The sequence below is a fragment of the Lycium ferocissimum genome, chromosome 6 (genome assembly GCF_029784015.1).
Source record: "Lycium ferocissimum isolate CSIRO_LF1 chromosome 6, AGI_CSIRO_Lferr_CH_V1, whole genome shotgun sequence".
Classification (NCBI taxonomy): Eukaryota; Viridiplantae; Streptophyta; class Magnoliopsida; order Solanales; family Solanaceae; genus Lycium; species Lycium ferocissimum.
The window spans coordinates 69,327,440-69,351,758 of record NC_081347.1 but is presented as its reverse complement, the minus strand read 5'-3'; the positions used below and the strand labels follow the sequence as shown (position 1 = coordinate 69,351,758).

General features: G+C 34.7%; 3 protein-coding genes and 1 pseudogene across 3 annotated transcripts; all 4 read left to right on the top strand.

The window, feature by feature from the left end:
- The first annotated feature begins 5,031 nt into the window (after positions 1-5,031).
- Positions 5,032-11,275, top strand: LOC132060965 (uncharacterized). Its single transcript, XM_059453856.1, has 2 exons — positions 5,032-5,787; positions 10,987-11,275. Exons 1-2 carry the CDS (start codon positions 5,241-5,243, stop codon positions 11,205-11,207), a joined length of 768 nt encoding a protein of 255 aa, XP_059309839.1. The 5' UTR covers positions 5,032-5,240; the 3' UTR covers positions 11,208-11,275.
- A 2,426-nt stretch (positions 11,276-13,701) lies between these two features.
- On the top strand, positions 13,702-14,208 carry LOC132060211 (ferredoxin, root R-B1-like). The gene has a single exon (XM_059453133.1). It carries the CDS (start codon positions 13,769-13,771, stop codon positions 14,066-14,068), a length of 300 nt encoding a protein of 99 aa, XP_059309116.1. The 5' UTR covers positions 13,702-13,768; the 3' UTR covers positions 14,069-14,208.
- A 2,099-nt stretch (positions 14,209-16,307) lies between these two features.
- On the top strand, positions 16,308-24,315 carry LOC132061595 (pentatricopeptide repeat-containing protein At5g04810, chloroplastic-like; the record flags this gene model as incomplete). The annotated part of the gene is made up of 10 exons (XM_059454372.1): positions 16,308-17,231; positions 18,331-18,458; positions 18,893-19,033; positions 20,081-20,167; positions 20,376-20,529; positions 21,188-21,247; positions 21,900-22,328; positions 23,194-23,489; positions 23,987-24,116; positions 24,256-24,315. Coding segments are annotated over exons 1-10 (2,409 nt in total), but the record flags the coding sequence as incomplete, so codon positions are not given.
- On the top strand, positions 20,905-21,014 carry LOC132061724 (U6atac minor spliceosomal RNA; annotated as a pseudogene).
- Positions 24,316-24,319: the final 4 nt, after the last annotated feature.

The following is a 24,319-nucleotide window of genomic DNA, read 5'->3' as shown; positions in this document are numbered from 1 at the left end:
TACACAACTTATGTTGCATAACTTAATTCCTACAAAATTTATGACAAGCGAAGCAGGTCTAAATATTTTCATTAAATGAGCAACAAAAGTAAAAATTATAGACCACAGATATGACGGACAAAAATTAAAGACCAATTGTTTGAAGGCTAATCCATGCAAAAACTCGTATAATCTTGTTCATTAGAAGATGCAAGCGGAAACTATGGGCCTCGCAATTTGATGGGCTGCGGTCAGCTGGCCCACCATTTGAGTGAGCCTTAAAATGGTCAGTCCAATCCAGCCCAACCCAGCTTTAAGTGGATCGATGGGTTGGGGCGAGCCGGTTCACTATTTCTTTAAAATATTATTTATGATTATTTTAAAATAAAAATTCTAACTTGAAAATGCAAAAACATATATTTTTACAAGACATATAGTATAATGTTGACTGTTGCTAATTAAGTCTCAAGTCCACAACTAAATTATCCAGTAAAAAAAAATTTTAGCATACCAAAGTAACAACATCTATAACCAGCATGCCTCCTGCAAAACTTAATAATTTTTGGTATTGCAAACAATGGAAGATAATAACTTATTTCTAGGGAATTCTAGTACTATTCAGTGCTCATCCACACACATAAAGCTAATATCTAATATTTCATTGCTCATCCATAAAATATACTCTTCTTGTTACCACTGGCTGGCCCAGCCCAACCTTGGTCAAGCCTACATTTTTTTTTTTGCGCGGATTGTCCTTCATTTGGGGTGGTCTTTAATTTTTGGCCTTCAAATTGGTGGTCTTTAAGTTTTACCCCTCGCCTAACACCCCGAGGTTGTGGGTTCGAACCCCAGCTTAGTAAAAAAAAAAAATCGCAAGGTAGAATTTTGCAAATCTGTCCAACCAAAATTCTGCCTTAGCACGTGACTTTGCATGGTCGAAATTTCGCCGTGCAAGTAAATTCACCGAAGGGCAAAATTTAAAGACCACCATTTTGAGGGGTAAAAATTAAAGACCACCCCCAGCGAAGGGCAATCCTGCAAATTGCCCTCAAGCCTAAAGGAGCGGTAAATTTATATGGACCGAGCTAAAAAGCCTCGTTCTTAAATGGATTCCTATAATGTTAGCTTAGCCCTAAAATTAACGGATTAGGCCAGGTTGGCTGGCGAACCAAACTCATATTAACAGTTCTCTACCATCATGCTTGAAAATATTTTGCTAGAAGGAAACATCACAAATTGAAGTGGGATGGCTTAAAAATTGTAGTAATAACTTAAGGAAGTATCTCATTCATACAAGTTGCAAGCTTTGACTTTCCAATATATATCTAATGTGGATATTCTACAAAATGTCCTTTGCTAAATCCAATAGCCTTTTCGTCATTATCATTAACGTGGATTGATATTATACAATGTAATATATGGAAAAATGAGTTTTTTTAAGAACGTGACCGCAATGATTCATGAGTCATAAACATCTAGTTGAGTGATTTTAAGGTCTACATATGCCTCTATGTTCATATTACTACACTTTTCACTTATAAAGAATTATCTTACTATAATATGTTGATTCAATTGAGAGAGAGAGAGAGGGTAGTAGAAGCAGCCTCTCCTAGGAGACTTTAATATGATAAGGAAGTGATAAAAAGAGGTTTTTTATGTGCGGGTGTAATAGGTCGCTCAATTATGTTGGAGTGCGTATTCGATTTATTCGATTTATAGTTCATAGCCCAAAAAAAGAGCATGAATTACAAAAGTACATTTTAACGCATGATTTTCATGCTTTATAGGACTTAACGGAGACGGACCGTTAAGTCCTTTAACGCATGATTTTCATACGTTATCGGGAGTTTTTTTTTTTTTTTTCCTTTCTTTCTTTCTTTCTTTCTTTCACACTTTTTTACTTACTTTAGCCATAGATTAATCATGCTTCGAGACTCCAAAACTTGAATATTTTGAGAGAGAGAGAGAGACGTTCTATAGTCATTTTAGTGGGTTGAAAAGTGTGCCCTCGAAGTAAGTTTTGTTTGAAAAACTTAGTGTTTTTTCCATACTTTGACCAACGATTAGTGTGTGTCAAGACTCCGAAAAGTCAATATTTTATATAGAACCTCGATATTTTTTTCTGTACAATAATGTAGGCCCAACATTAAGGATTCATAGACGTTCGGATAGTCATTTTAGGGGTTGAAAAGGTGCCCGAAAGTTTTGTTTAAAAACTTAGTGTTTTTTCCATACTTTGACCAACGATTGTGTGTCAAGACTCCGAAACGTCAATATTTTATATAGAACCCGATATTTTTTTCTGCGAACAATAATGTAAGGCCCGATACATCAAGGATACGTAGACGTTCGGATAGTCATTTTAGGGTTGAAAAGGTGCCCGAAGTAAGTTTTGTTTGAAAAAACTTAGTGTTTTTTTCATACTTTGACCAACTATTAGTCGTGTGTCAAGACTCCGAAACGTCAATATTTTATATAGAACATGATATTTTTTTCTGCGTACAATAATGTGGGCCCAATACATCAAGGATACGTAGACGTTCGGATAGTCATTTTAGGGGTTGAAAAGGTGCCCGAAGTAAGTTTTGTTTAAAAAACTTTAGTGTTTTTTCCATACTTTGACCAACGATTAGTCGTGTGTCAAGACTCCGAAACGTCAACATTTTATATGTAACCCGATATTTTTTCTCGTGTACTATAATGTGGAGGCTCAATACATCAAGGATACGTAAACGTCGTGATCGTCGTTTTAGGGGTTGAAAAGGTGCCCGAAGTAAGTTTTGTTTGACCGTAAGGTTATTTTAGTCAACTTTATATGTCAAGAAAATTAATTCCTTTTTATTTTCAAAAATTGAAACCGCAGAAGTGAAATTGACATTCACAACTACATTACCCTGGAATTTTTACGTTGAAATCTATTGCGTATCATCATCTTATAAGTAAATAAAACTGAAAATTTCACGCCAATTTGGGGAAAATTGAAATTGAATGGGATAAAAGGTGTTTTTTAAAAATCGGCCGGCGGTTTGTCCGCATAGATCTCGAAAAAATACGCTAGTTCAAAAAAAAAAAAAAAAAACGCGTAAATCGAACGTCCGAGCGCAAAGTTATGACCATCTAAAGTTTGACCACTTTACAACTAGTTTTTCACCTTATATTTTTTAGAATTAGATTTATATTCAAAATAAAGTTATGTCTTGATTAAAAAATAACACGCTTAAATCAAAACCTTAAAAAATAAAACACTTAAAACCTTAAACAAAATTTACTTCGAGTACCTTTTCAACCCCTAAAACGACGATCCGAACGTTTACGTATCCTTGATGTATTGAGCCTACATTATAGTACGAAAAAAAATATCGAGTTCTATATAAAATGTTGACGTTTCGAGCCTTGACACACGACTAATCGTTGGTCAAAGTATGGAAAAAATCCTAAAGTTTTTTAAACAAAACTTACTGCAGCACCTTTTCAACCCCTAAAACGACGATCCGAACGTCTACGTATCCTTGATGTTTTGGGCCCACATTATTGTACGCAGAAAAATATATCAGGTTCTATATAAAATATTGACGTTTCGGAATCTTGACACACGACTAATCGTTGGTCAAAGTATGAAAAAAACACTAAGTTTTTTCAAACAAAACTTACTTCGGGCACCTTTTCAACCCCTAAAATGACTATCCGAACGTCTACGTATCCTTGATGTATCGTGGGCCTACATTATTGTACGTGTAAAAATATAAAGTTCTATATAAAATATTGACGTTTCGGAGTCTTGACACACGACTAATCGTTGGTCAAAGTATGGAAAAAACACTAAGTTTTTTTTCAAACAAAACTTACTTCGGGCACCTTTTCAGCCCTAAAATGACTATCCGAACGTCTACGTATCCTTGATGTATTAGGCCTACATTATTATACGCTTAAAAAAATATCGTGTTCTATATAAAATATTGACGTTTCGAGTCTTGACACACGACTAATCGTTGGTCAAAGTATGAAAAACACTAAATTTTTTCAAACAAAACTTACTTCTCGGGCACCTTTTCAACCCCTAAAATGACTATCCGAACGTCTATAATCCTTGATGTATTTCACATTATTATACGTTAAAAAATATCAGTGTTCTATACAAAATATTCAAGTTTTGGAGTCTCAAGTGATTAATCTATGGTTAAAGTATGTAAAAAAAAGTTTGAAAGAAAGGAAAGAAAGAAAGAAAAAAACAACATCCAATAACGCATGAAAATCATGCGTTAAAGGTGCTTTTTAATTGCTTTTTTTCCCGTATTTTGGTTCATACGTTCTTTTTTTGGGGTTATTTTGGTCTGACCCCAATTTTATAGTGCATTTGATGTCTTTTGTCAAACTTAAATTTATATACACGTATACTAAAAATAATTGTTCATTTTTACCTGTCCAGTTTGGAAATCCGGAGATAATTTACCACTTTGTTTCTATTTTACCCTTATTATTAATTATTAGATTTGAAACTTCAAGAAATCATTGCACAACTTTTAAAGTATGTTTGATTGATTTCAACTATTAGATGACTTATTAATAATTAGGATGATATAGTAAAATTATCATTCTATTTATGGATCTTTAACGGATGTGCCAAGTCAATACAGGATAAAATAGATATTGCATAGGATAAAGAGGAAGAATATCCTTTGTTAAAAATTGAGAGGAAAGTTTAATTTTTAAAGTAAAATCAACAAATGTAAATGATTTTCATCCTTATTTAATACACCATTAGTCTCAATTTATGTGATATAGTTTGAAGAAAGACTTTTGAAACTTGTGGTTTAAAATAAGTCATAAATATTTGTGTGATTGTAAGTCACTTCATTAAGAAAAAAATGGAAAGTTTCAAGTTAAACTTATTCCAAATATAAAAATTTATCATTCATTTTAGACGGATTAAAAGAAAAAGTGTACCACATAAATTGGGAGAGAAATATACCACTAGACCAATTTATGCATCCCACTATTTATCGTTTTTATGCTGTGATTTAGAGTTATTTCTTACTCCAACCAAACAACCCCTTAACATAAATGTTCTTTCCCATCTCTTTAAGCAAACTTGTTTCTTTGTCTTCTCTTTATATCTCCATTAGTTTCTTTAACTTCCTTTATATATTTCCTCATAAATTTTCCAAGATCCTTAAGACTTCTTGATTTGGGTTTTACCCATTAACAATTCTTGATTATTTTTTTTGGCTTAAAAATCAAATCTTTAAGTCAAGAAAAGAAATATGGGTGTTGGAATATCTGTTCTTATAGGTCTAAAATCAGCAAGTTTATTCATATTATTTGCAACACTTAAGAATAATGGTTACACATTATTGTCAATACCATGTTTATATGCATCATTAGTATCATTCTTGGTTGCACTTGCTGCTAATCCATCAATTAATCTTCCAATTTTATTAGGAAAAAGTTCAGATGGGACATTTCCAATGTGGTCACTTGTTATGTTTAGTCCATATTTGTATTTTGTTAGAGGTTTTTCAGCATTAAGAAGAATGTTTAGTGGTGAACCACCATATAGTGAGATATTTGAAGGGATATATGTTGGTGGTTGGCCTTGTTCACTTGATAAATTGCCACCTGGTAATCCTGCTATTATTGATTGTACTTGTGAGATGCCTAGGATGTTGGAGTTTACTGGAAATCATGCATTTTTGTGTATACCAACTTGGGATACAAGAGCACCTCAACCAGCTGATATTGAAGTTGCTGTTAAATGGGCTTGTAGAAAAAGAGCTCAGAATATACCTGTTTTTATCCATTGTGCATATGGTATGATTCTGAACTTTAAAACTTTTGTTTCAGATATACTCCCTCCGTCCCAATTTATGCGATGTTGTTTGACAGGGCACATTGTTTAAGAAAGAAAGAAAGACTTTTAAAACTTGTGGGCTAAACAAGTCATAGAGAAATATGTGGCTATAAATCATTTCATTAAGCGTAAAATGGGAAGTTCAAAGTTATATTGTTACTAAATATAGAAAAATGTCATTCTTTTTGGGACTGACTAAAAAGTAAAGAGTGTTACGTAAAATGAGACAGAGGGAGTATGTATTTGTAGCCATGAAGTGGTCATGTTTGATATGCCCTTTAGATGTTAGAGTTTTAGCTGTTGCTCGCTTGCCCTTCATTACTGTGTGATTGTGATATAGGGGATACATTGCTTAAATTGCTTCCTTTGGGATCATATTTTTGGTTCACCTATTGTATTTATTACTGAAAGTTATAGGACTTCTCAACTGATATTTCTTAGGAGAAAGCTAGCAGTCAGTTGAAAGCATGAGTTGTCTCGGGCGGGATTGACTTACCTATAAGGAGGGTTATCCATGTTTGAGGGCCCCTGGTGTGATTTGCGAAGGCTAGACTTGGTTTAGCAATATCCGAAACAAATGTAAAGATCGCGGTCCATATGCTTATGGTTCTTTTATTTCCCCAAGATTAGAACTTAAGGTAGCCATGAAGTGATCATTTTTTTAATGTCCTCCAGTTCTGAGAAAATATGGTTGTTACTAACTTGCCTAAATTCTTTAAACTGCATCCATATTTAGATAAATGCTATACAACTTTGAGGTGCTAGTGCAAAATAGACCCTGTTATTTTGTGAGCGAAAGTTGTGAACTTTTGCAATATGTCAGTGAATAATGTGCTAGTTAGGTGTGTGTGTGCACTAGGGAGAACTTTGTTTTCGCTACTTCCACTAGGGAAGTCATTTTCCTCATATTTAAGGAACTTGTTTTCCCTAGAGAAAATGTTTTCCAAAGTTTGACCAACCGAACATGGGAAAATTGGTTCATATCGAACACTAATGTAGTAACATTTTCACTTAGGAATTATAATTGTTGCTAACTTTATTCACTTTCATTGGCGTCTGGATACATTCTTGAATGGTTCCTTATTGGGTTCATGTTTTTGGCTTACCTATTGGATTTATCACTATGGAAATTGTAGGACTTCTGAACTGACATTTATTAGGGAGAAAAGCTAAGACCACTTTTGCATCTTTGATGGAAGATACTGCCTATTGGTACCACCCTTATTTTACACGATCCAGGAATTTCCATTGTATTGGTGTGGATCAGTTTGAGCAATGACTCCTTACATGATGTCTTTGTTATGAAAATAGAATAAAAGATATGAGTTGTCTCTGACCGGATTGACTAACTTAACTCACCATTAAGGAGGCTTATCCATAGATGAGTGCAATTTGCTTTACAAAGGCTAGACTTTCTTTGGTAATATCCAAAACAAATGAAAAGAGACATGCTTTTGCTTTTCTATTTCTTATTCTGTTTGATTAAAACTTATGGTAGTCATGAGTTCACGCTTTCTTTGAGAAAGTAGTGATCACGTGTTTTAACGCTCTTTGATACTTGGAAAATATTGGTTTCACTGACTTGCTTAAATTTTTTAAACTGCTTCCTCATTACATAAATGCTAAACTGCTTTGAGGTACTTGTGTAATATGGACCCTGTTATGTTGTATGTGAAAATGGGAAATTCTTGCAACATGTCTGATATAATTCCCAGAATTACGTGTGTACAAGTTATTATTCTTCAGGCTGGGCATCTTGTATCAAAAACCCTTTTTTTTCCCATTACAAGGACTGAAGGACATGACATTTTCTTTAGTCTTTCTGAACGTACTCTTTTTTCCGGTTTTAGCCACTTAAGATAATGCAATATGAAGAACTTTTGGAACTTCAAATGTTGCTAAAATTTCCACAGAGAGTGAAGTTTGGCACGATCCTATGTAATAGGCTTTCATTTATGGTCTCATACTCTGGAAAGCCAAAGTACAATCCTCTTCCAGGGGTTGAGCAGTTCATTTATCAATCACTATATTTCAGGTTTCTCGTTGAATTTCTCCATCCATGCCAACCTCCAAAGACAGATAATATTCTTCTAAGATGTTATATTTTTGGTGTTAGGGTTGTTAACTTAGGTCTGGTCTCCACATCATGTTTAGTTAACTACTTAAGAACAAAGGGGTTTATTAGTTGTGTCTATGTGTTTCTTCTACCACTACCCATCTACATGGGATTCCTCATAAATGAGCTAGGCTCTAAAGCGAGGCTACTATGGTGCTTTGCTTTAGTCATAGAAATGGCGAGGAGAACATGGAAGATGACTTTTATAAGGACTTCTGAATTGGATGATTTCTCTCCTTTAAAGCAAGTGAAAGGAAAAAGCCTATCAACTACTCTTTGTAATGCCAGGAGTAACAAATTTTCCTTCTGAAAGCGAGTAGAGGTCAGGATGAGACGACGTGCAACTTCTTCTAAAAGGAAGGGGCATATATGATTATTTATGAGGATTTAAGAATATATAATACGTACTCGTTTACCACATTAAGAATATATAAATTCCTTAAACATATCTCCTCTTTATGCCTCTTCTAGTCTAGAGAGTGCATTGTTCTGATTCTGTTGGTGGTTGTCCGATCTTTCAGACCCTAGCTCCATCTCTTTTTAATAAAACCTAGCTGGTACTTACTAAATACAACTATGCATTAGCTTGGATACCCCGATTCATCTGAGCGAGTCAGAGTCTATCCCATCGCAAAAGTCAGTATGATCATTGAGTATTAGTTGAAACAACTTAAAGAAGATGAAATAAGTAAAGAGTAATGAACATATGAAATAAGTAAAGAGTAATGAACAATCTCACAATACTCCATATGATCCCTGCAAATATAAGGAAAATATAGGGTTTTGTGGCCTAAGCCAAGTACCCCAAGCATGCATAGCCAGGGGCGGATCTATTAAGGTTCGTGGGGATGCCACGCCACCCGCAAGCTTTGGTCGAAAGCCTATGTATGTAGGAGTATATATATATAAGAAATCGTATAAATAACATACTTGCCACCCTGAAAAACAAAAGTAGCTATAGTGCCAGTGGCATTGAGTAGAAGGTGTCTCCCTAGTGGCGAGGGTTCAAATCCGTCTAGCCGCATAATTTCTAGCTGTTTTTGTTTTTCACATGTGAATATATGCTTTTCCTTCTTTTTCCCTATTTCCTTTTGACCTGCTTTATCTAATTCATTAATTATTGTTGACTAGCTTCATTTATTTGTTAATCTCTGGATTATTTATTTTTTGACTATTTTCTTGTCTTTTATTTATTTGATTAAGTTCATAAAGTTAAAATTTAGAATAACATGAGCTTCTTCTTCCAAAAGTCCTTTTTGCAAGTTTTATGATTTGCACCATGTTGTCATAGTTAGAGCCTGTTTGGATTGGATTATTTTAGGTGTTTTTAAGCCAAAATAGCTTTTAACTACTTTTGTAGTGTTTGACTAAAATAAAATAAAAGTGATTTTAAGAACTTGTTTTTAAGCCAAAACAACAAAAATAAGCCAAAACCCATAAGCTAGAATTCCTAACTTATAGCTTTTGGCTTATAAGTCAAAAGCAATAAGCACATCCAAACGGGCTCTATTACTCCTATTTCTCCGTTCGCTCGATTTGTTTATGTAAACGGTATAAGACGAATAACCCGATCCGAAAGCGAAAGTTGATCAAATTGGCCGGTGTGACACCCGGAACCTCCAAATCCTGGATCCGCCTCTGTGCATATCCCCTCAGATCGAGGTTTACCTCTTCATGCATTTGTGAATATATGCAGCTCTGCCTAAGGCCTAAGATAGAATTATTCAACTCATCCTGCTTATGTTTCCTAACTCTACTCTTAATACTCTTTTTTGCTCTTATTTTACCCCTCTCTTATATCAGTTTGTTATTGCTGAGAAGGGCTCTTTTAGGTTTACGGGTTTACGTTGTCCTATTCTACATGTTTTGGTCTCTTTTCTTCCTTCTTCATGCTATTTGTTGCTTATTCTACTTTCCTCTTTATTCTTCTCCTTTTCTCACATAATCTCCCTCCCCTGAGTTGTGCTGCAAGAGCAATGAGGCTCTTAATATAGCCTGCCTTTCCTTGATAAATTTTTTTTAAAAAAACTTGATCAAAAAATATAGCCGGCCTTACTACTTAATAGTACCTCCAGATAATATTAGATAATAGTATCTCCAAATTGGCCAGTTTGGTTGGTGCTTTATCGTTATACATGTGGATATAGTTCTTCTACGGAAGTAGTGATGCTCGACCGCTCATATCATCCGCGGTGACTGGCTGCCATTTGACAAAGATAAGACTTCTAGTACTAGAAAGTAGCAGTTGTTGAGAAGATAGTCTTGCATGGGTCAGGCAGTGAGGAACCTCATTCTACTGGATGCCATGTTCCTTGCTTGTCTTGGTTGCACGTTGTATACTCCCTTTGGTATGAGTGTTCTTTGCGGTTCCCGTCATTCATTGTTCATTATCTTTGAGCTTCCCCTGGGTTCTTCTTTGAATCTGCTGGCCATATAAATCCTGGACTTCTTCGTCCCATACACGTCTATATGTATTTCATTATCTTAGGGTGCTTCTAAATATCTTGAGCGGGTTCGTTAGGTGTCCTTGAGATTGGTAACTATGTCAATGATAGATTTCCTGGCTTTTGACAAAAAAAATTATAGATTTCTTGGCTATTAGGACTACTGCTAGCGACACGTTCATGGCGGATGCTTGACCGTTGTGCAAGGACTTCTGCCGTAATAAATTTGCAGACACCGGATGTCCTTGCAATCATGTAATATTTTAAAAAGATGAGTTTGGACTGCTTGAGAAGTCTTGAAGTATTATTGTGAGATTTGCGAAATGAAATAAACAACTGATCCAACGTGGCAGGCTCTTATCTACAGCTATGATATATTTTAAAATCGTTCAGTAAGTCATTGTTTCAGGATCAAGAATTCTAGATGGAGATGTTTTTTCTTGCATGTAGTGATAACCTAACAGTAATGCCTGCGGGAGACTGTCTTGAAGATCTTCACCTTTTTTATTGGTTTCTATGGGTGCTTCAATAGATCATTGCAATGAACTGAGAACTTGTCACCCATATTTCGTTGTATAAACTTAAATCTTTTGCTCTAGGTCATGGAAGGAGTGTTGCAGTCATGTGTGCGCTGTTAGTAGCTCTTGGTCTAGCAGAAGACTGGAAAAATGCTGAGAAGTTGATCAAAGAAAAGCGGCCATATATACGCATGAACGCTCTGCACCGTAAAGCTTTGGAAGAATGGTCGAAGGATCGGCTCTCTTCTCCTAAAAGTGGAGCTAGTTCTGTAATTTTGTCGAGTGCCAACGATCGCTCCTGATCAATTGACTGCAGTTGCAAGGACAAGTGACCTTTCCTCCAACAGTCAAACTATAGATGACTTGCTGATTGTCTAACTTTGCTTACACCTAGTACTTGTTGATTGAGATTTTTTATTCTCTTTATTTGATAGTAGAAGCTTGCTTTCCTGATATACCTAGAATGTCTGATGTCAGGAATAGCAAGCACTAGCTGCCTGCTTGTGTTTCTTTTTTGTTGTGTAAGGTCTCAAATACTCAAACAATCTCTAGTATGTTGAAGCCTAAGCATGTGAAGAAACAGCATATATTTGGTGTCAAGATTATTACATGCATTTTTAGCCTTGCTTCTACCGTAAGTATTCGTGAAAAGCAGATACTATTCTGTAAATTAGAGAATCCGAGTCGTGTAGCGCATAAGTGATCTTTCTGTGTTTCAATAGAATATAGGACAGCTCGATGCATTAAACTTCCGTTATTTGCAGGATCTGGAAAAGAGCCTGACTAAATTGAGTCTGTATCGGTTGAAGCTGCTTTTATTATGTAGAGAACATACCACTTATATTACCACTGACCATGAGATATTATTAAACAATAACAACAATATATTCAATGAAATTTCACAAGTGGAGGTAGAGAGAATATTTCTGAAAGACCCTCGGCTTAATGAGATACTATTAAACACTGGCTATTAATTTAATCCAAATAAAAATTAATGCAAATGAACAGATGGTGTATTTGCATCTTTGCCTCGTACAGCATTGAAAGGGCAATGGTGTAAGGTCACGTGCTGATTCCACTTACATCACGTGACCTTTTTTGTTCTTTGCTTTGCTTCTTTGCCACTTCAACAGTTTAAGTGAATGAGTTTTCTCTCTCTTTTTGTTTGTTCGTTAGAATTCAGACTATATAAACCATACAGATAAGTATCGAGAACTAGAAAGAAGAGTGTAGCCGAACAGGAACTATAGCTTCTCAAATTATCATCTTCAGAGGTTCATATCTTCTCTACTTCCATAAGCTTTCCTTCTATACACGGTCAAACTTCTCTATAAGGGTATGGTCTGTTCGGATATTTTTTGTTGCTATGGTAAAAAGTTATTATAGAGAACATATAATATAACATAATACAAAAAATCAAGTCTAAAAGAAACTTGACCGTTATAGTAAAATGTTACTATATAGTATTACTGTTATTACTCGTTTTGTATATATACTCATCAATTATATTTTTGAGTTTTGCGTATGAAATGATATGAACCGTATTATTTAATTATTCTCTTGCTAATTTTATTATTTGCGTTGATCACGAGAACAAGTATTTGTTTCTCAATTTATTTGTATTCCTATGAGATTATACTTGGCTTACTGATTCAAGGCATGTTGTGAATTATGGTTCAACTTCTACAAGCCAAGCTACTATTTTTCAGTAGAATATGCAAAATTTTGTGTTAGTGGTGTTGACAAATCATCACAACTCAAATCCCATTTGTGTTTGGTATTGAAGTTGTAGATGCTCAAAAGCTTTACTTCTTGGCGAAAATTGATGTTTGCTGTGTTTTATTTTCAAACTTGCAAACGACATCGTTATATTGTATTTCTAAATTTCTACTATATTCTAATTTTAAACAAATGTAGTGGCATTTCACGCTTGTCTCCTTCATACCCCAACATCCCAACCCCGCCACGTCTAACCCCCACTCACAGCCACCCCCAACTCAGCCCCCCCCCCCCAACCCTCTCCACCCCAACCCCCATAGTGTTTGCGTGCGTGCGTTTGTTTTTTTTTTTTTTTTTTTGAGGCAGCCCATTGCACTAAGTCTACTGTGTGCGGGGTCCTTGCAGTGTTTAAGTATGTATAAATATTTTTGGAATGATACTTTTGCTTACTTAACGAATACTAAAAAATAAGTAGAAAGGCACTAATTATTTTAAAGAAAAACATGCCATATAGACCCTAATAGCATTCTAGAAGCCAATCGAATACTGCTTACAAAGTGATCAATTGCAGGAATGAAAATTGAAAGGCAGTATCTCAGTTTCTGTTATTCGTTAGATTTTGGTTTATAATGCTAAGAGATAATTGTAGTCTAGCTAATTGATAAAATCATTCTATGTATCCAGGTGTAACATGTCAACTATTAGCATTCCTTCATCTTGCTTGCTCAAAGGTTCACCATCAATAAGATCCTCTGCCTTCACCAAAAAGCCTCCATGTACTCTAGGTGAGTTAATTTCACATTTGGTCACTGAACCTTATCCACTATAACAATAAAGTCATAAGACTATTTCCTGTCATATTAAAGTAACACTAAAGTCACAGAAACTCATTTTTGTGTCACATTATTATAGTTTTGTGTCGCTGAACCTTATCCACTAACAATAAAGTCATAAGACTATTTCCCGTCATATTAAAGTAACACTAAAGTTATAAACTCATATTTGTGGCACATTATAATTTATTGTTATATGTGTAAAGTTCAGTTACTTAGTGTGACAAAAACTTAATCTTGTTCTAGGTTCTTTAAAGAGTATTTCCAAAGCATTTGGCTTGAAGCCTTTCTCCAATTTCAAAGCCACAGCAATGGCAATATACAAGGTGAAATTGATAGGGCCTGATGGTAATGAGAACGAGATCGAAGTACCCGATGATCAATACATTCTTGATACTGCAGAAGATGCTGGAATGGAATTGCCATATTCATGCAGGGCTGGCACTTGTGGAACATGTGCAGGGCATTTGAGTTCAGGATCAGTAGACCAATCCGAAGGTTCGTTCCTCGACGAGACTCTAATCGAGAAAGGCTACGTCTTGACTTGCATTTCGTACCCGAGGGAAGATTGTGTTATTCATACACACAAGCAAGAAGAACTCATGAATTGAGAAACGTTTGATGTGTAAAAGGTTCCTCATGAAGGAGGGGCGTGCAGTAGGTATTTGGGGACATGCTCAGGGGTAAACAATATATTAAGCATTTAAGTTTCATACCAAATTAATGCATAAAGCAGAGAATAAATTGGCAATTGCAATCTCATACCATAATCAAGCCATATGACAATGACTAGCCATGCATGTTTTTTTAGAAACTACATAAAGATAGATCCATGTTTTGAATTATTGAGGAAATTACAGTACTAAAAGAGCCAAGGTTGCTATAAAAAACAACCTTGTTGTTTAGAACATTTTACCAGTACATGGCTTAAGTACCAGACAGAGGCGGATTTAAGATTTAAATTTTAGGGGTTCAACATCTTAAATTTTTAGCACTAAATCACTATATTTCTAAAATTATGGGTTCAGTCGAATGAATCTTCAAATCATTATCTACTATTTATTATAATTTTAGTAAATTTTTACACATAAGTTTATATTCCGCATCAAAAGTTTGGGGTTCAATTGAGCCCCAAGTTTTAGTGCTCCATCCGCCTCTAGTACCAGAAGTAGTACTATATATTGGATCCAACACTTACTATATGTTCTTAATTATGTTGCACGGATACTTCAAAAATGTCGATAGGTGTGTGTTGGATCCTTCAAAAGTTGTGAATTTCTTGGGATCCGTCATAGGGCCAAGGGTGGCAGCGAGAGGCACATCCAGAATTTGAAGTTTATGGATTCCTATGACGATCTTAAGTTAATATATAAAGATAACTGTTTCACAATCAAATATTTATATATAACGAGTGGATTTCTTGATACATATCTATGTTTGGGCAAAAACTATTGGGTTCACGTAAAACTTATAAGTTACAAGCTAGATTCACCTTGGTGGCAGCATTCTCGGAGAGTCCGAGCAACATATGCCTTTAACCAGTTACTGAAGGCTTAAATTCAAGGTCTGGCAAATCCTGCTTTGATCTTCTCAATGGTGCCAACATCAGTCTCAAATGCCTTGGCAAGTGTTATACCATCAATGTCAGAGCCAAAAATTGACAATGACAGTGAAACCGAGCCAGCACTGGCGCTACCAAATTTAGAGATGCGCTGGCGAAGCTAGGATTTTATTAGGGGTTTGGATTATGAAGAAGTAAATACATAAAGAAATTAAGAGAAATCAATATTTATATATATGTATAAAAAAATGTTAACCTTATATATTCAATGTAATTTTTCCGCCGAAAGGATTCGAATGAACCCCTTGCCTTTACTTGATTTCACCCCTGCTATGATGGCCACAATTTATACAATGCATACTAACTTTTAAACCTTTTATTTTGTTACAAAATAAACACATAATCTTTCAAATTATATAATGCATATTAATTTTTAATACATCAAACTAAACGTCTAACAAGAAATAATTCATAAATTACAAATTATGCATTATTAATGCCTACTTTACTATCCATCATAAGTTGTCTCTAAATTAGGAGCTTGTTTGGATGGACTTATAGCCATAAGTTAGAAATTCTAACTTGTGACTCTAACTTATGGCTTATGATTTTTTTTTTTTTTTACTCAAACACTACAAAAATGCTTAAAAGCTAATTTGACTTAAAAACACCTAAAATAAGTCAATACAATTATCCAAACATGCTCTAAATGACTCCTTTGTTACCTCTTCCGTCCTAGTTTACGTGATAATATTTGATTGATGTAGAATTTAAAAATGAAAGAAAGACTTTTGAAATTTATAATTTAAAATAAGTAATAAATATTATGTAATCATAAACCATCTCGTTAACAATAAAATAAAAAATTTAATTAAATTATTATTTTATAAAAAAAAATATAGTACTCCCTCCATCCTATTTTAAGTGATTTACTTTTCTTTTTATTTAGTCTCAATTTAAGTGCCTCTTTCTATAATCAATAAGTTGACAATTCAAATATTTTTCATAACAAGTTTATAACAATAAGATTCAAAGTATATTTTAGTACATTACATACATTTTTAATTTAGAATAATAAGATTCAAAAATCTCTATTTATTTTTTAAATTTCATACTTAACAATTAAGATACTTAAATTGGAACGGAGGGAGTAATTTTCTTGGGACAAACTGAAAAATAAGAAGGGTCAGTCACATTGGCACTAATGTACTTTTGACTTGAAAAAAAAAGAAACAATTTAATTCCAGTCTTGTCAGTTGTCACTTGCAGTTATGTTTTAGTTGATAGCAATGGATACCATATTCTCCCTCTCTTCCACCACACACTATTCTCCATCTCCACCACCTTTGTCAGCCTCTATTCTTACTGGAAACCACCACTCTTCCACCACCATTTCTTCCCTCAGAAATTCCTCCTCAAATTTACCTGAAAAACCCAACTTCACAGATAGTTCCCACAAACCCCTTCAAACCCCTTATCCACACACTCCTAAATTTACCAAGAAACCCCTCAAACATTTACTTAATTCCACTTCACCACCACCTAGCCTCAATAACAAGTTATGGTTATCCAGCAAATTGTCACCACCCCCACCACCACTATTATCAAACAATGGGACTGATATGGAAAATTTAGACTTTTCAAATGAAGTGGAAATGCAAAAAAGAACTGAAAATAGGGAAAAAGGAAAGATCTTAGTAGGCAATTTGAAGAAAAGAGTTGAAAATGAGGAAAAAGGTAGAATCTTTATAGGGAATTTGCAGAAAAGAGTTGAAAATAGGGAAAAAGGGACAATCTTTATAGGGAATTTGCAGAAAAGAGTTGAAAATAAGGAAAAAGGTAAAATCTTTATAGGGAATTTGCCATTATGGATTAAAGAAAAGGAGGTTGTTGAGTTCTTTAGACAAGTTGGGCCTATAAAGAATGTGATTTTAATAAAGAATATGGGTTTTGGATTTGTGATATATGAGGGTCCAGTGGCTGAAAAAGCAGCTAAAAAGGCATTGGAGTTTGATGGTGTTGAATTTCATGGAAGAGTTTTGAATGTGAAGTTGGATGATGGGAGGAGATTGAAAGAAAAAACAGATGAGGAGAAGTATAAGTACACGTGGCGTGAGGCGAGGGAGGGGTCCGGGAGGGAGTTCAAGAAGGTTCTAGAAACGCAATCGGAGGATTGGCAGGCTGTTGTTCGGGCTTTTGAGAGAATCAAGAAGGTGGTATGCTTACTTGGAATACTACTTCAGTAGTCTGCTTGCAGTGCTGTAGTCCTTTAAAATGTATGATTGGAAGTTTTAGATAGTTAAGTTAGATAACTATAACAAGCAAAAGCATGATAAGGTTTTGGAATAGGATAAAATAAGTTTGCTCATTATGTGTTACTGGCTTCGTTAATGTGGTAATAGTTTTGGTGCTATATGGTGTGTGCAAATATTTATCAGTTATTTGCTTTGCTGATGAGAAAGTAATATGGCTAGTACTTACTATGATTGAAAGTGTTAGATACATAATTTAGTATAGTTATTACAAGGAAAAGCATGATAAGGTTTTAGAATAGGATAAATTGAATTGGTTCATTATGTGTTATTGGCTTTGTTAATATGGTAGTAATACTTTTGGTGCTAAAAGGCGTGTGTGCAAATATATATGATTTATTGCTTTGGTAATGAGGAAGTGATATGTCTAGTACTTATCAGCTATCAGTATTTCCTTTTCCTGTGTTACCTCTTGCTCTTGATTCTTTGTGGCTTTAGAGCAAGAGAGATCTTAGCAAAATGTAACTTGAAATGCGATATGTTTAAATTATTTCCTATTCCAATAATTCTTACTTATTATTTACTTCTCCATACTTAATTAGTTGCACCCTTCTCCATTGACCCAAGATGCTTCATATTCCTAGAAACGGAAATCTTCGTTCATGGTGTAATCCCTAGTTTTATAAGATTATGTGCCATTTATCTAAGGATAAGATAATGTGCTAGCCAATTTAGTTCTTTCCTTGGATTAATGGTAGCAATTGGTACTTCTGATGATTTAAAGTCCTAGAAAACGTCTATTTTTTTAGCCGTTGACTGCTTAATTATTACTACTACCTCTAGATATGACTTTCTGGTAATGAAAAATTTCACATTTATTTATGGTATACACTATGTTCATTTTAGTCTAATGTAAAGTTGCTAATGTACCAAAATACTGGATTATACTTAACTTTGACAGGTGACTAGCTAAATTGTACTTGAATGGTTAAAGTTCGATTGGCTTTTTAGAAACTCTTGATCATATTCTTTCAGGTAAAATAATTCCTTCTATTTGTAGCCATCCAGGAAAGAATTTGGCTTAATGGTGAACTACTATGCAAGGAGGGGTGACATGCATCGTGCACGTGAAACCTTTGAGAAGATGCGTGCTCGAGGAATAGAGCCAACGTCTCATGTATATACCAAGTTAGTTCGCCTGTTTAACCGTTTCTTCAGTTCTATCTATCCATCATTAGACAATTCTTCCAAGTAAATCACCCCATGACCAAATGCTTATGGATGTATATGATTCAAAGCCAATCTCGGCGACATATTGGCTCATTGTTCAGTTTGGCATTTCTTCTTTTTTGAGTGTCGCATGAACCTGTTTTTCCTTCTCTTCTTGTTCAACCCCCCAAACACATGCACACACGAAATAAAGAGACAAAAAGAAGACAAAGAATTTACCTTTGAACGTTCATGGGAACATGTCATTATTTTAAATACTCAATTGATATGCTTATTTTCTCAGTAATATATAACATTGCTGCTTCTGAAAGTTAGTACCATGTTATATTCTACTTCTGAAAATGAATACTATGCTATCTGTATTGCTTCAACGAAATTTTACGCATTTGCAGCCTGATTCATGCTTATGCAGTGGGTAGAGACATGGAAAAAGCACTATCTTGTGTGAGGAAGATGAAAGATGATGGAATTGAATTGAGTCTTGCGACTTACAGCATTCTTATTGGAGGATTTGCCAAAGTGGGCGATATAGAGTGAGCAATTTAACCTTTTTTAACTGTTGTTGTTCATTTGTCATTGTGTTGTTTTTAACATTTACTTTGGGTTTGTTAATCTTGATTAGTTTGAAAATATTGACCTTTCCTTTTGTCACATTTATTTAGTAAATGACCTCGGAGATGTTTGATGAAACTGACAATGATTTTATAGTATATATATAACATATAATGTGTGAGTATATAATGACTATTTTAAGTATTAAAATATTTAAGTGTGCATAAATTAAGTTATCATTATTAAGAATTTGTGAGAGTAGAAAGTTAAACTTACCTCTCATTAAAAAAAAATGTTTATTGTGATTATTAATAGTTTGAATGCATTGAGCACATTTTTTCTTATAACATCAGGTGCAAGTCATAATTCTCCAGTATACAGGCAAATAATTTTCTTAACCTCAATAATTTAAACATGTCTTATTTTCATATGCAAAGTTGTAGGCATAGAAATCTCTATCTACTATCATCGGATATTCATCATTTTAGATTTTAGTTGTTTGCACCTAATATTTGTTATAGCATTTCAATGAACAACAGATCTATGAAGTGATTTTACTTTCCCTTCTCAAACTTATCTAAGGGCTAAGTATAATAACTTAACGGACAACTGGTACTGAATTGGGTTTTCAGTTCAAAAACTGGTACTGAACTTGGCAATCAACCCCATTTAGGCTTTAACCTTTGCTCAATGTCTTACACTGTGGGAATATCAGTACTATTCTATTTCAGTTGTTTCTTTTCTTTATAGTGTAGCCCCTGTGGCATCTAAATAACTCAGTCCTAACGCATGCTAGAAAATAAGAAAACTGATTTTCCATATATGGTAAATGTGTATATGATAATATCTTTATTGCATAGAAGAACTTTTGGCTTTAAGTTTTGTCTTCACTAAAGCTCTTCTCTTGAGTAATCAAATTTACTAAGTTCTCTCGACTATTCTTTTTATCAGGAGTTCTCTCAACCTTTATTTGGGATATCTAATGATAACTTTTCCTGATCTGTCATTTCTCTTTCTGTTTCTTGAAGAGCTGCTGACCGATGGTTTAAGGAGGCCAAAGATAGGGATCTGACATTAAATGCAATCATATATGGGAACATCATCTATGCTAACTGGTGTGTTTTCTTTGAATTTGAGCCTTTTTGTTTTTCTCTTTTGAGTTAGAGTTCGTTATGGTCTTATATATGCAATTTTAGCATGTAAATTATTGCTGTTGTTGACCATATGCTAAGTATTCTTTCTCTGCAGCCTTCTCATTGTAAATGCATTTTCTTAAAGATATTATTATGAGTTAATGTTGTCTGATTAATTATCAAATGACAGCCAAACATTCAAAATGGATCGAGCTGAAGAATTGGTCAGGGAGATGGAAGAGGAGGGTATTGATGCTCCAATTGATATCTATCATACCATGATGGATGGTTATACTATGATAAGAAATGAGGAAAAATGTCTCGTCGTATTTGAAAGACTTCAGGTAAAATTTTGTTCAGTATAACTTCACAGGTTTTGTTCAAAAGTTTATAAATTGGTAAAACCATCAGTGTCTCTAGGTGTTTAATATGGTTTTGTTCCTCCGGCTTTTTCTTTCTATTTTGGTCAGATTCTGAAGTTTCTTTATTGAGAAAAGGAAATGATAAATTTTCAGAATGAAAACTGAAAATTATATTGAAGCATTTTCTCTACCCTGCTGAGACCTCTACTCTTCCTTGGTTAATACGTTAATCGAGGATGGTTTTAGGTCAATATGCATTAGCTGTCTTAGTTTATTTATTTTGGGTATCTCGCTGCTGTATTCATTTATGACATAATTTTGGCCAGTAATATAACTTATAGATAGAAGGATGAAGTGGTGTTTGTCGAGAGGAAAAATGGTTGGCAATTTCTCTGACAGGGACAGGAAAGCCTCAGCTTTACCTGAGATATTTTGCTATGAAGTGTTAAACAACGTCAAATCTTTTCGTAAGTGAAGAAAACTCTTCATACCAAGAAGGAGAAAGTAGAAGACCTGAACAGTTCAAAATGGAACAGCCTTTCTGAACAGTGCTTAAAAGATGAATGGACAGCTTTATGTGCATTGAATCTTAATGTTCATTCATGACTGATCTAAAGAGATACTATAATTATTATTGCAGGAGTGTGGATTTACACCTTCAGTTGTCAGCTACGGATGTTTGATGAACCTCTATATCAAGGTCGGTTACTCAGGATTGCTGTTAGATTATTAAGAACTTTCCTTCCGTTTAATTTGTTAAATTGCTTCTTACTTGTAAAAAGAAAACTTGTTCAATTTGCTTCTTTTTATCTTTCCTTCTTTTTTTTTTTTTTTTTTTTTTGGTGGAACTCTTGGTCTGATATATGTAGCACAGACCATGTAGATGAAGGCAATTAGCACTTAAAATTAATTGAGTTCACGACTTGTGCTCTCAGGTTAACATGTCAGATTCTGCCTTCAGAATATCAAAGATTCAACAGTATGAAATGCTTTTACTTGTGCTAAACAAATAAAATATAGCTACTATGTAACCACCAAGAACCCTTAATTTAGGGGCCCCCAACTAGTGTATATCAAGTCAAACTACTAAGTTGGAGTATATCAAGTCAAACTACTAAGTTGGATAGCTTGGTCATTTTAGCTGTTTGCTTCTTTTCCATTTCAATCAGTCAGTCAATCATCAATCAGCTAGGCTTAATTCCAAGCTAGTTAGGGTCTGCAATATGAAATCTTTAGCCCGTTTGAGCATATAATTCTAGATGCTAATCACAATTTGATATTGTTTATGAGTGCCATATTACAACTTCTTTAGTTCATTTGAATTTTGTAATATTGATGTTAAACCATTGCAGATTGGTAAGGTATCCAAAGCTATTGAGGTCAGTGAAATGATGAAATTGGCTGGCATAAAGCATAACATGAAGACATATTCCATGTTGATGAATGGATTCATAAATTTGAAAGATTGGGCTAGTGCTTTTGCAATTTTTGAGGATGTAATAAGAGATGGTTTGAAGCCCGATGTGGTGCTTTATAATAACATTATCAGAGCATTTTGTGGCATGGGTAACGTGAATCGCGCCCTACGCATTGTTGAGGAAATGAAAAAGGAGAGGCATAGGCCAAACTCAAGGACCTTTATGCCAATCATTCATGCTTTTGCAAAAGCTGGAGAAGTAAGAAGAGCACTTGACGTTTTTGATATGATGAAGAGGAGTGGATGCACCCCAAGTGTTCACACTTTCAACGCTTTAGTTCTTGGCCTTGTTGAGAAGCGTCAGGTAAACTGCCAAATATTTTCTATAGGCAGACTTAAAAGGATAAAAAGAAAGAAAAGAATAAGGGAGGAAACACCCTTTTTCCACCTGAGGATATTGTTTTATAGCTTGGGAAAATGTAGCAAACCAGTGCTATACTTAGAATTAAGTGTGAAATAGATGTCTATGTGAAGTGTGAAATAGATGTCTATGTGATCTCTATATATATATTGTAATTTTCAATAGTAGCTAAAAGACCAATTCCGAACCACCAAGCACAAAAACCAATACAAAATCGATGAGCCCGCATGCAAATGCAGTCTCTTTGACAACTTAAGTTGCTGACTCCACGTAATAAAGGCTAATGCCCTCAACTGCCACACCCATCCCCTGCCAGTGCCCAAAGAAAGGGAAAAAAGAAACTTCTCTGACTTCCATCAAATAGAATTCGTTTTACAGCTTGCAACCGCATAGTATAGAAGGGTATATGGATGTTGTGGATCAGCAATTTTTCTGGGTAATTCCATACCGTTCTCGAGACTCGAGATTGACCAAATAAGCCAATATTAGTGTTCCCTGTATATTTTACGGCTTCTTTGAATCTGCTAGATGGCCTTCAATGTTGAATTTTAGTGTAGATGGAGTTTATAAAACCACCATTTCCTTTCATATCCCTCATTGTCTTTTTCTTTCTTGTGAGAGGAGGAAGGGTTGGGACAGGAACTCCCTTCATCATAATATCTATTTGCATAATCTAGTTTAATGAGTCAATACTCCTTTACTTTTGGCTTATATGGCATCTGCAATTTCTATTCTGGAAAATTGTCATGCCTATGCAACTGCTTTCGCTGGATCCTTATTTGTTCACTTTATCTTTAACTTGATACAGATGGAGAAGGCTGTACAAATTTTAGACGACATGTTGCTTGCAGGCATTAGTCCAAATGAGTACACATATACAACCATTATGCATGGTTATGCATCTGTTGGTGATATTGGAAAAGCTTGTGAATATTTTTCAAAAGTTAAAAATGAGGGTTTGGAGCTTGACATATATACATATGAGGCGTTACTCAAGGCATGCTGTAAATCAGGCAGGATGCAAAGTGCTTTGGCGGTGATAAAAGAAATGAGTGCCAAAAGCATCCCCAGGAATACCTTTGTTTATAACATATTAATTGACGGGTATGGCTAGTTTTACTGTGGATGTGCACTTGTGTATTACTCCCTCTGTTTCAATTTGTTTGTCTTACTTTCCTTTTTAGTCTGTTTAAAAAAGAACGACTTATTCCTAATTCGGCAACTATTTAATTTCAATATCCCACATGGTATGTTTAAGACTACAAGATTAAAAGGCATTTTGGTACATTATATGTATCCATAATTTAAGACCACAAGATTCAAAAGTCTTCTTTACTTTCTTAAACTCCGTGCCAAGTCAACCTAAGACGAACAAATTGAAACGGAGGGAGTATACTGCTTTGTTAGGATTGTAGCTTACAATATATACTTCAATAGACCGTGGATCAACAATTAATGGAATAAAAGAAAAGGAAAAAATGTCTATTAGCATATCGGTTTAAACTTCCACTTCCCTTCTCTATGGAGGTTCTTTTGCTTGTGTTTGCCTTTCTTGTTACTAGACTATGATTCTCCTCCTCCTATCTTTCTTGTTGATGCAGATGGGCTCGACGAGGTGATGTCTGGGAGGCTGCTGACCTGATGCAACAGATGAGACAAGAAGGAGTTCTACCTGACATCCATACATACACGTCGTTCATAAATTCTTGTTGTAAAGCTGGAGACATGCAAGTATGTACTTGATGATCTATCTGCAACTTTCCCTGCATTTATATTGTTAATCGTTGTTCTCTGAAGGCCTGCAAATGGATATGTTAATATCAATTCTTACTTTATATGCTGATGAATAATTCTTATTACGCATTTAAAGAGGAGTAACCATTATGCAGTGAAACAACAACCACTATGGCTCAGTCCCAATTTTTTAGATATTT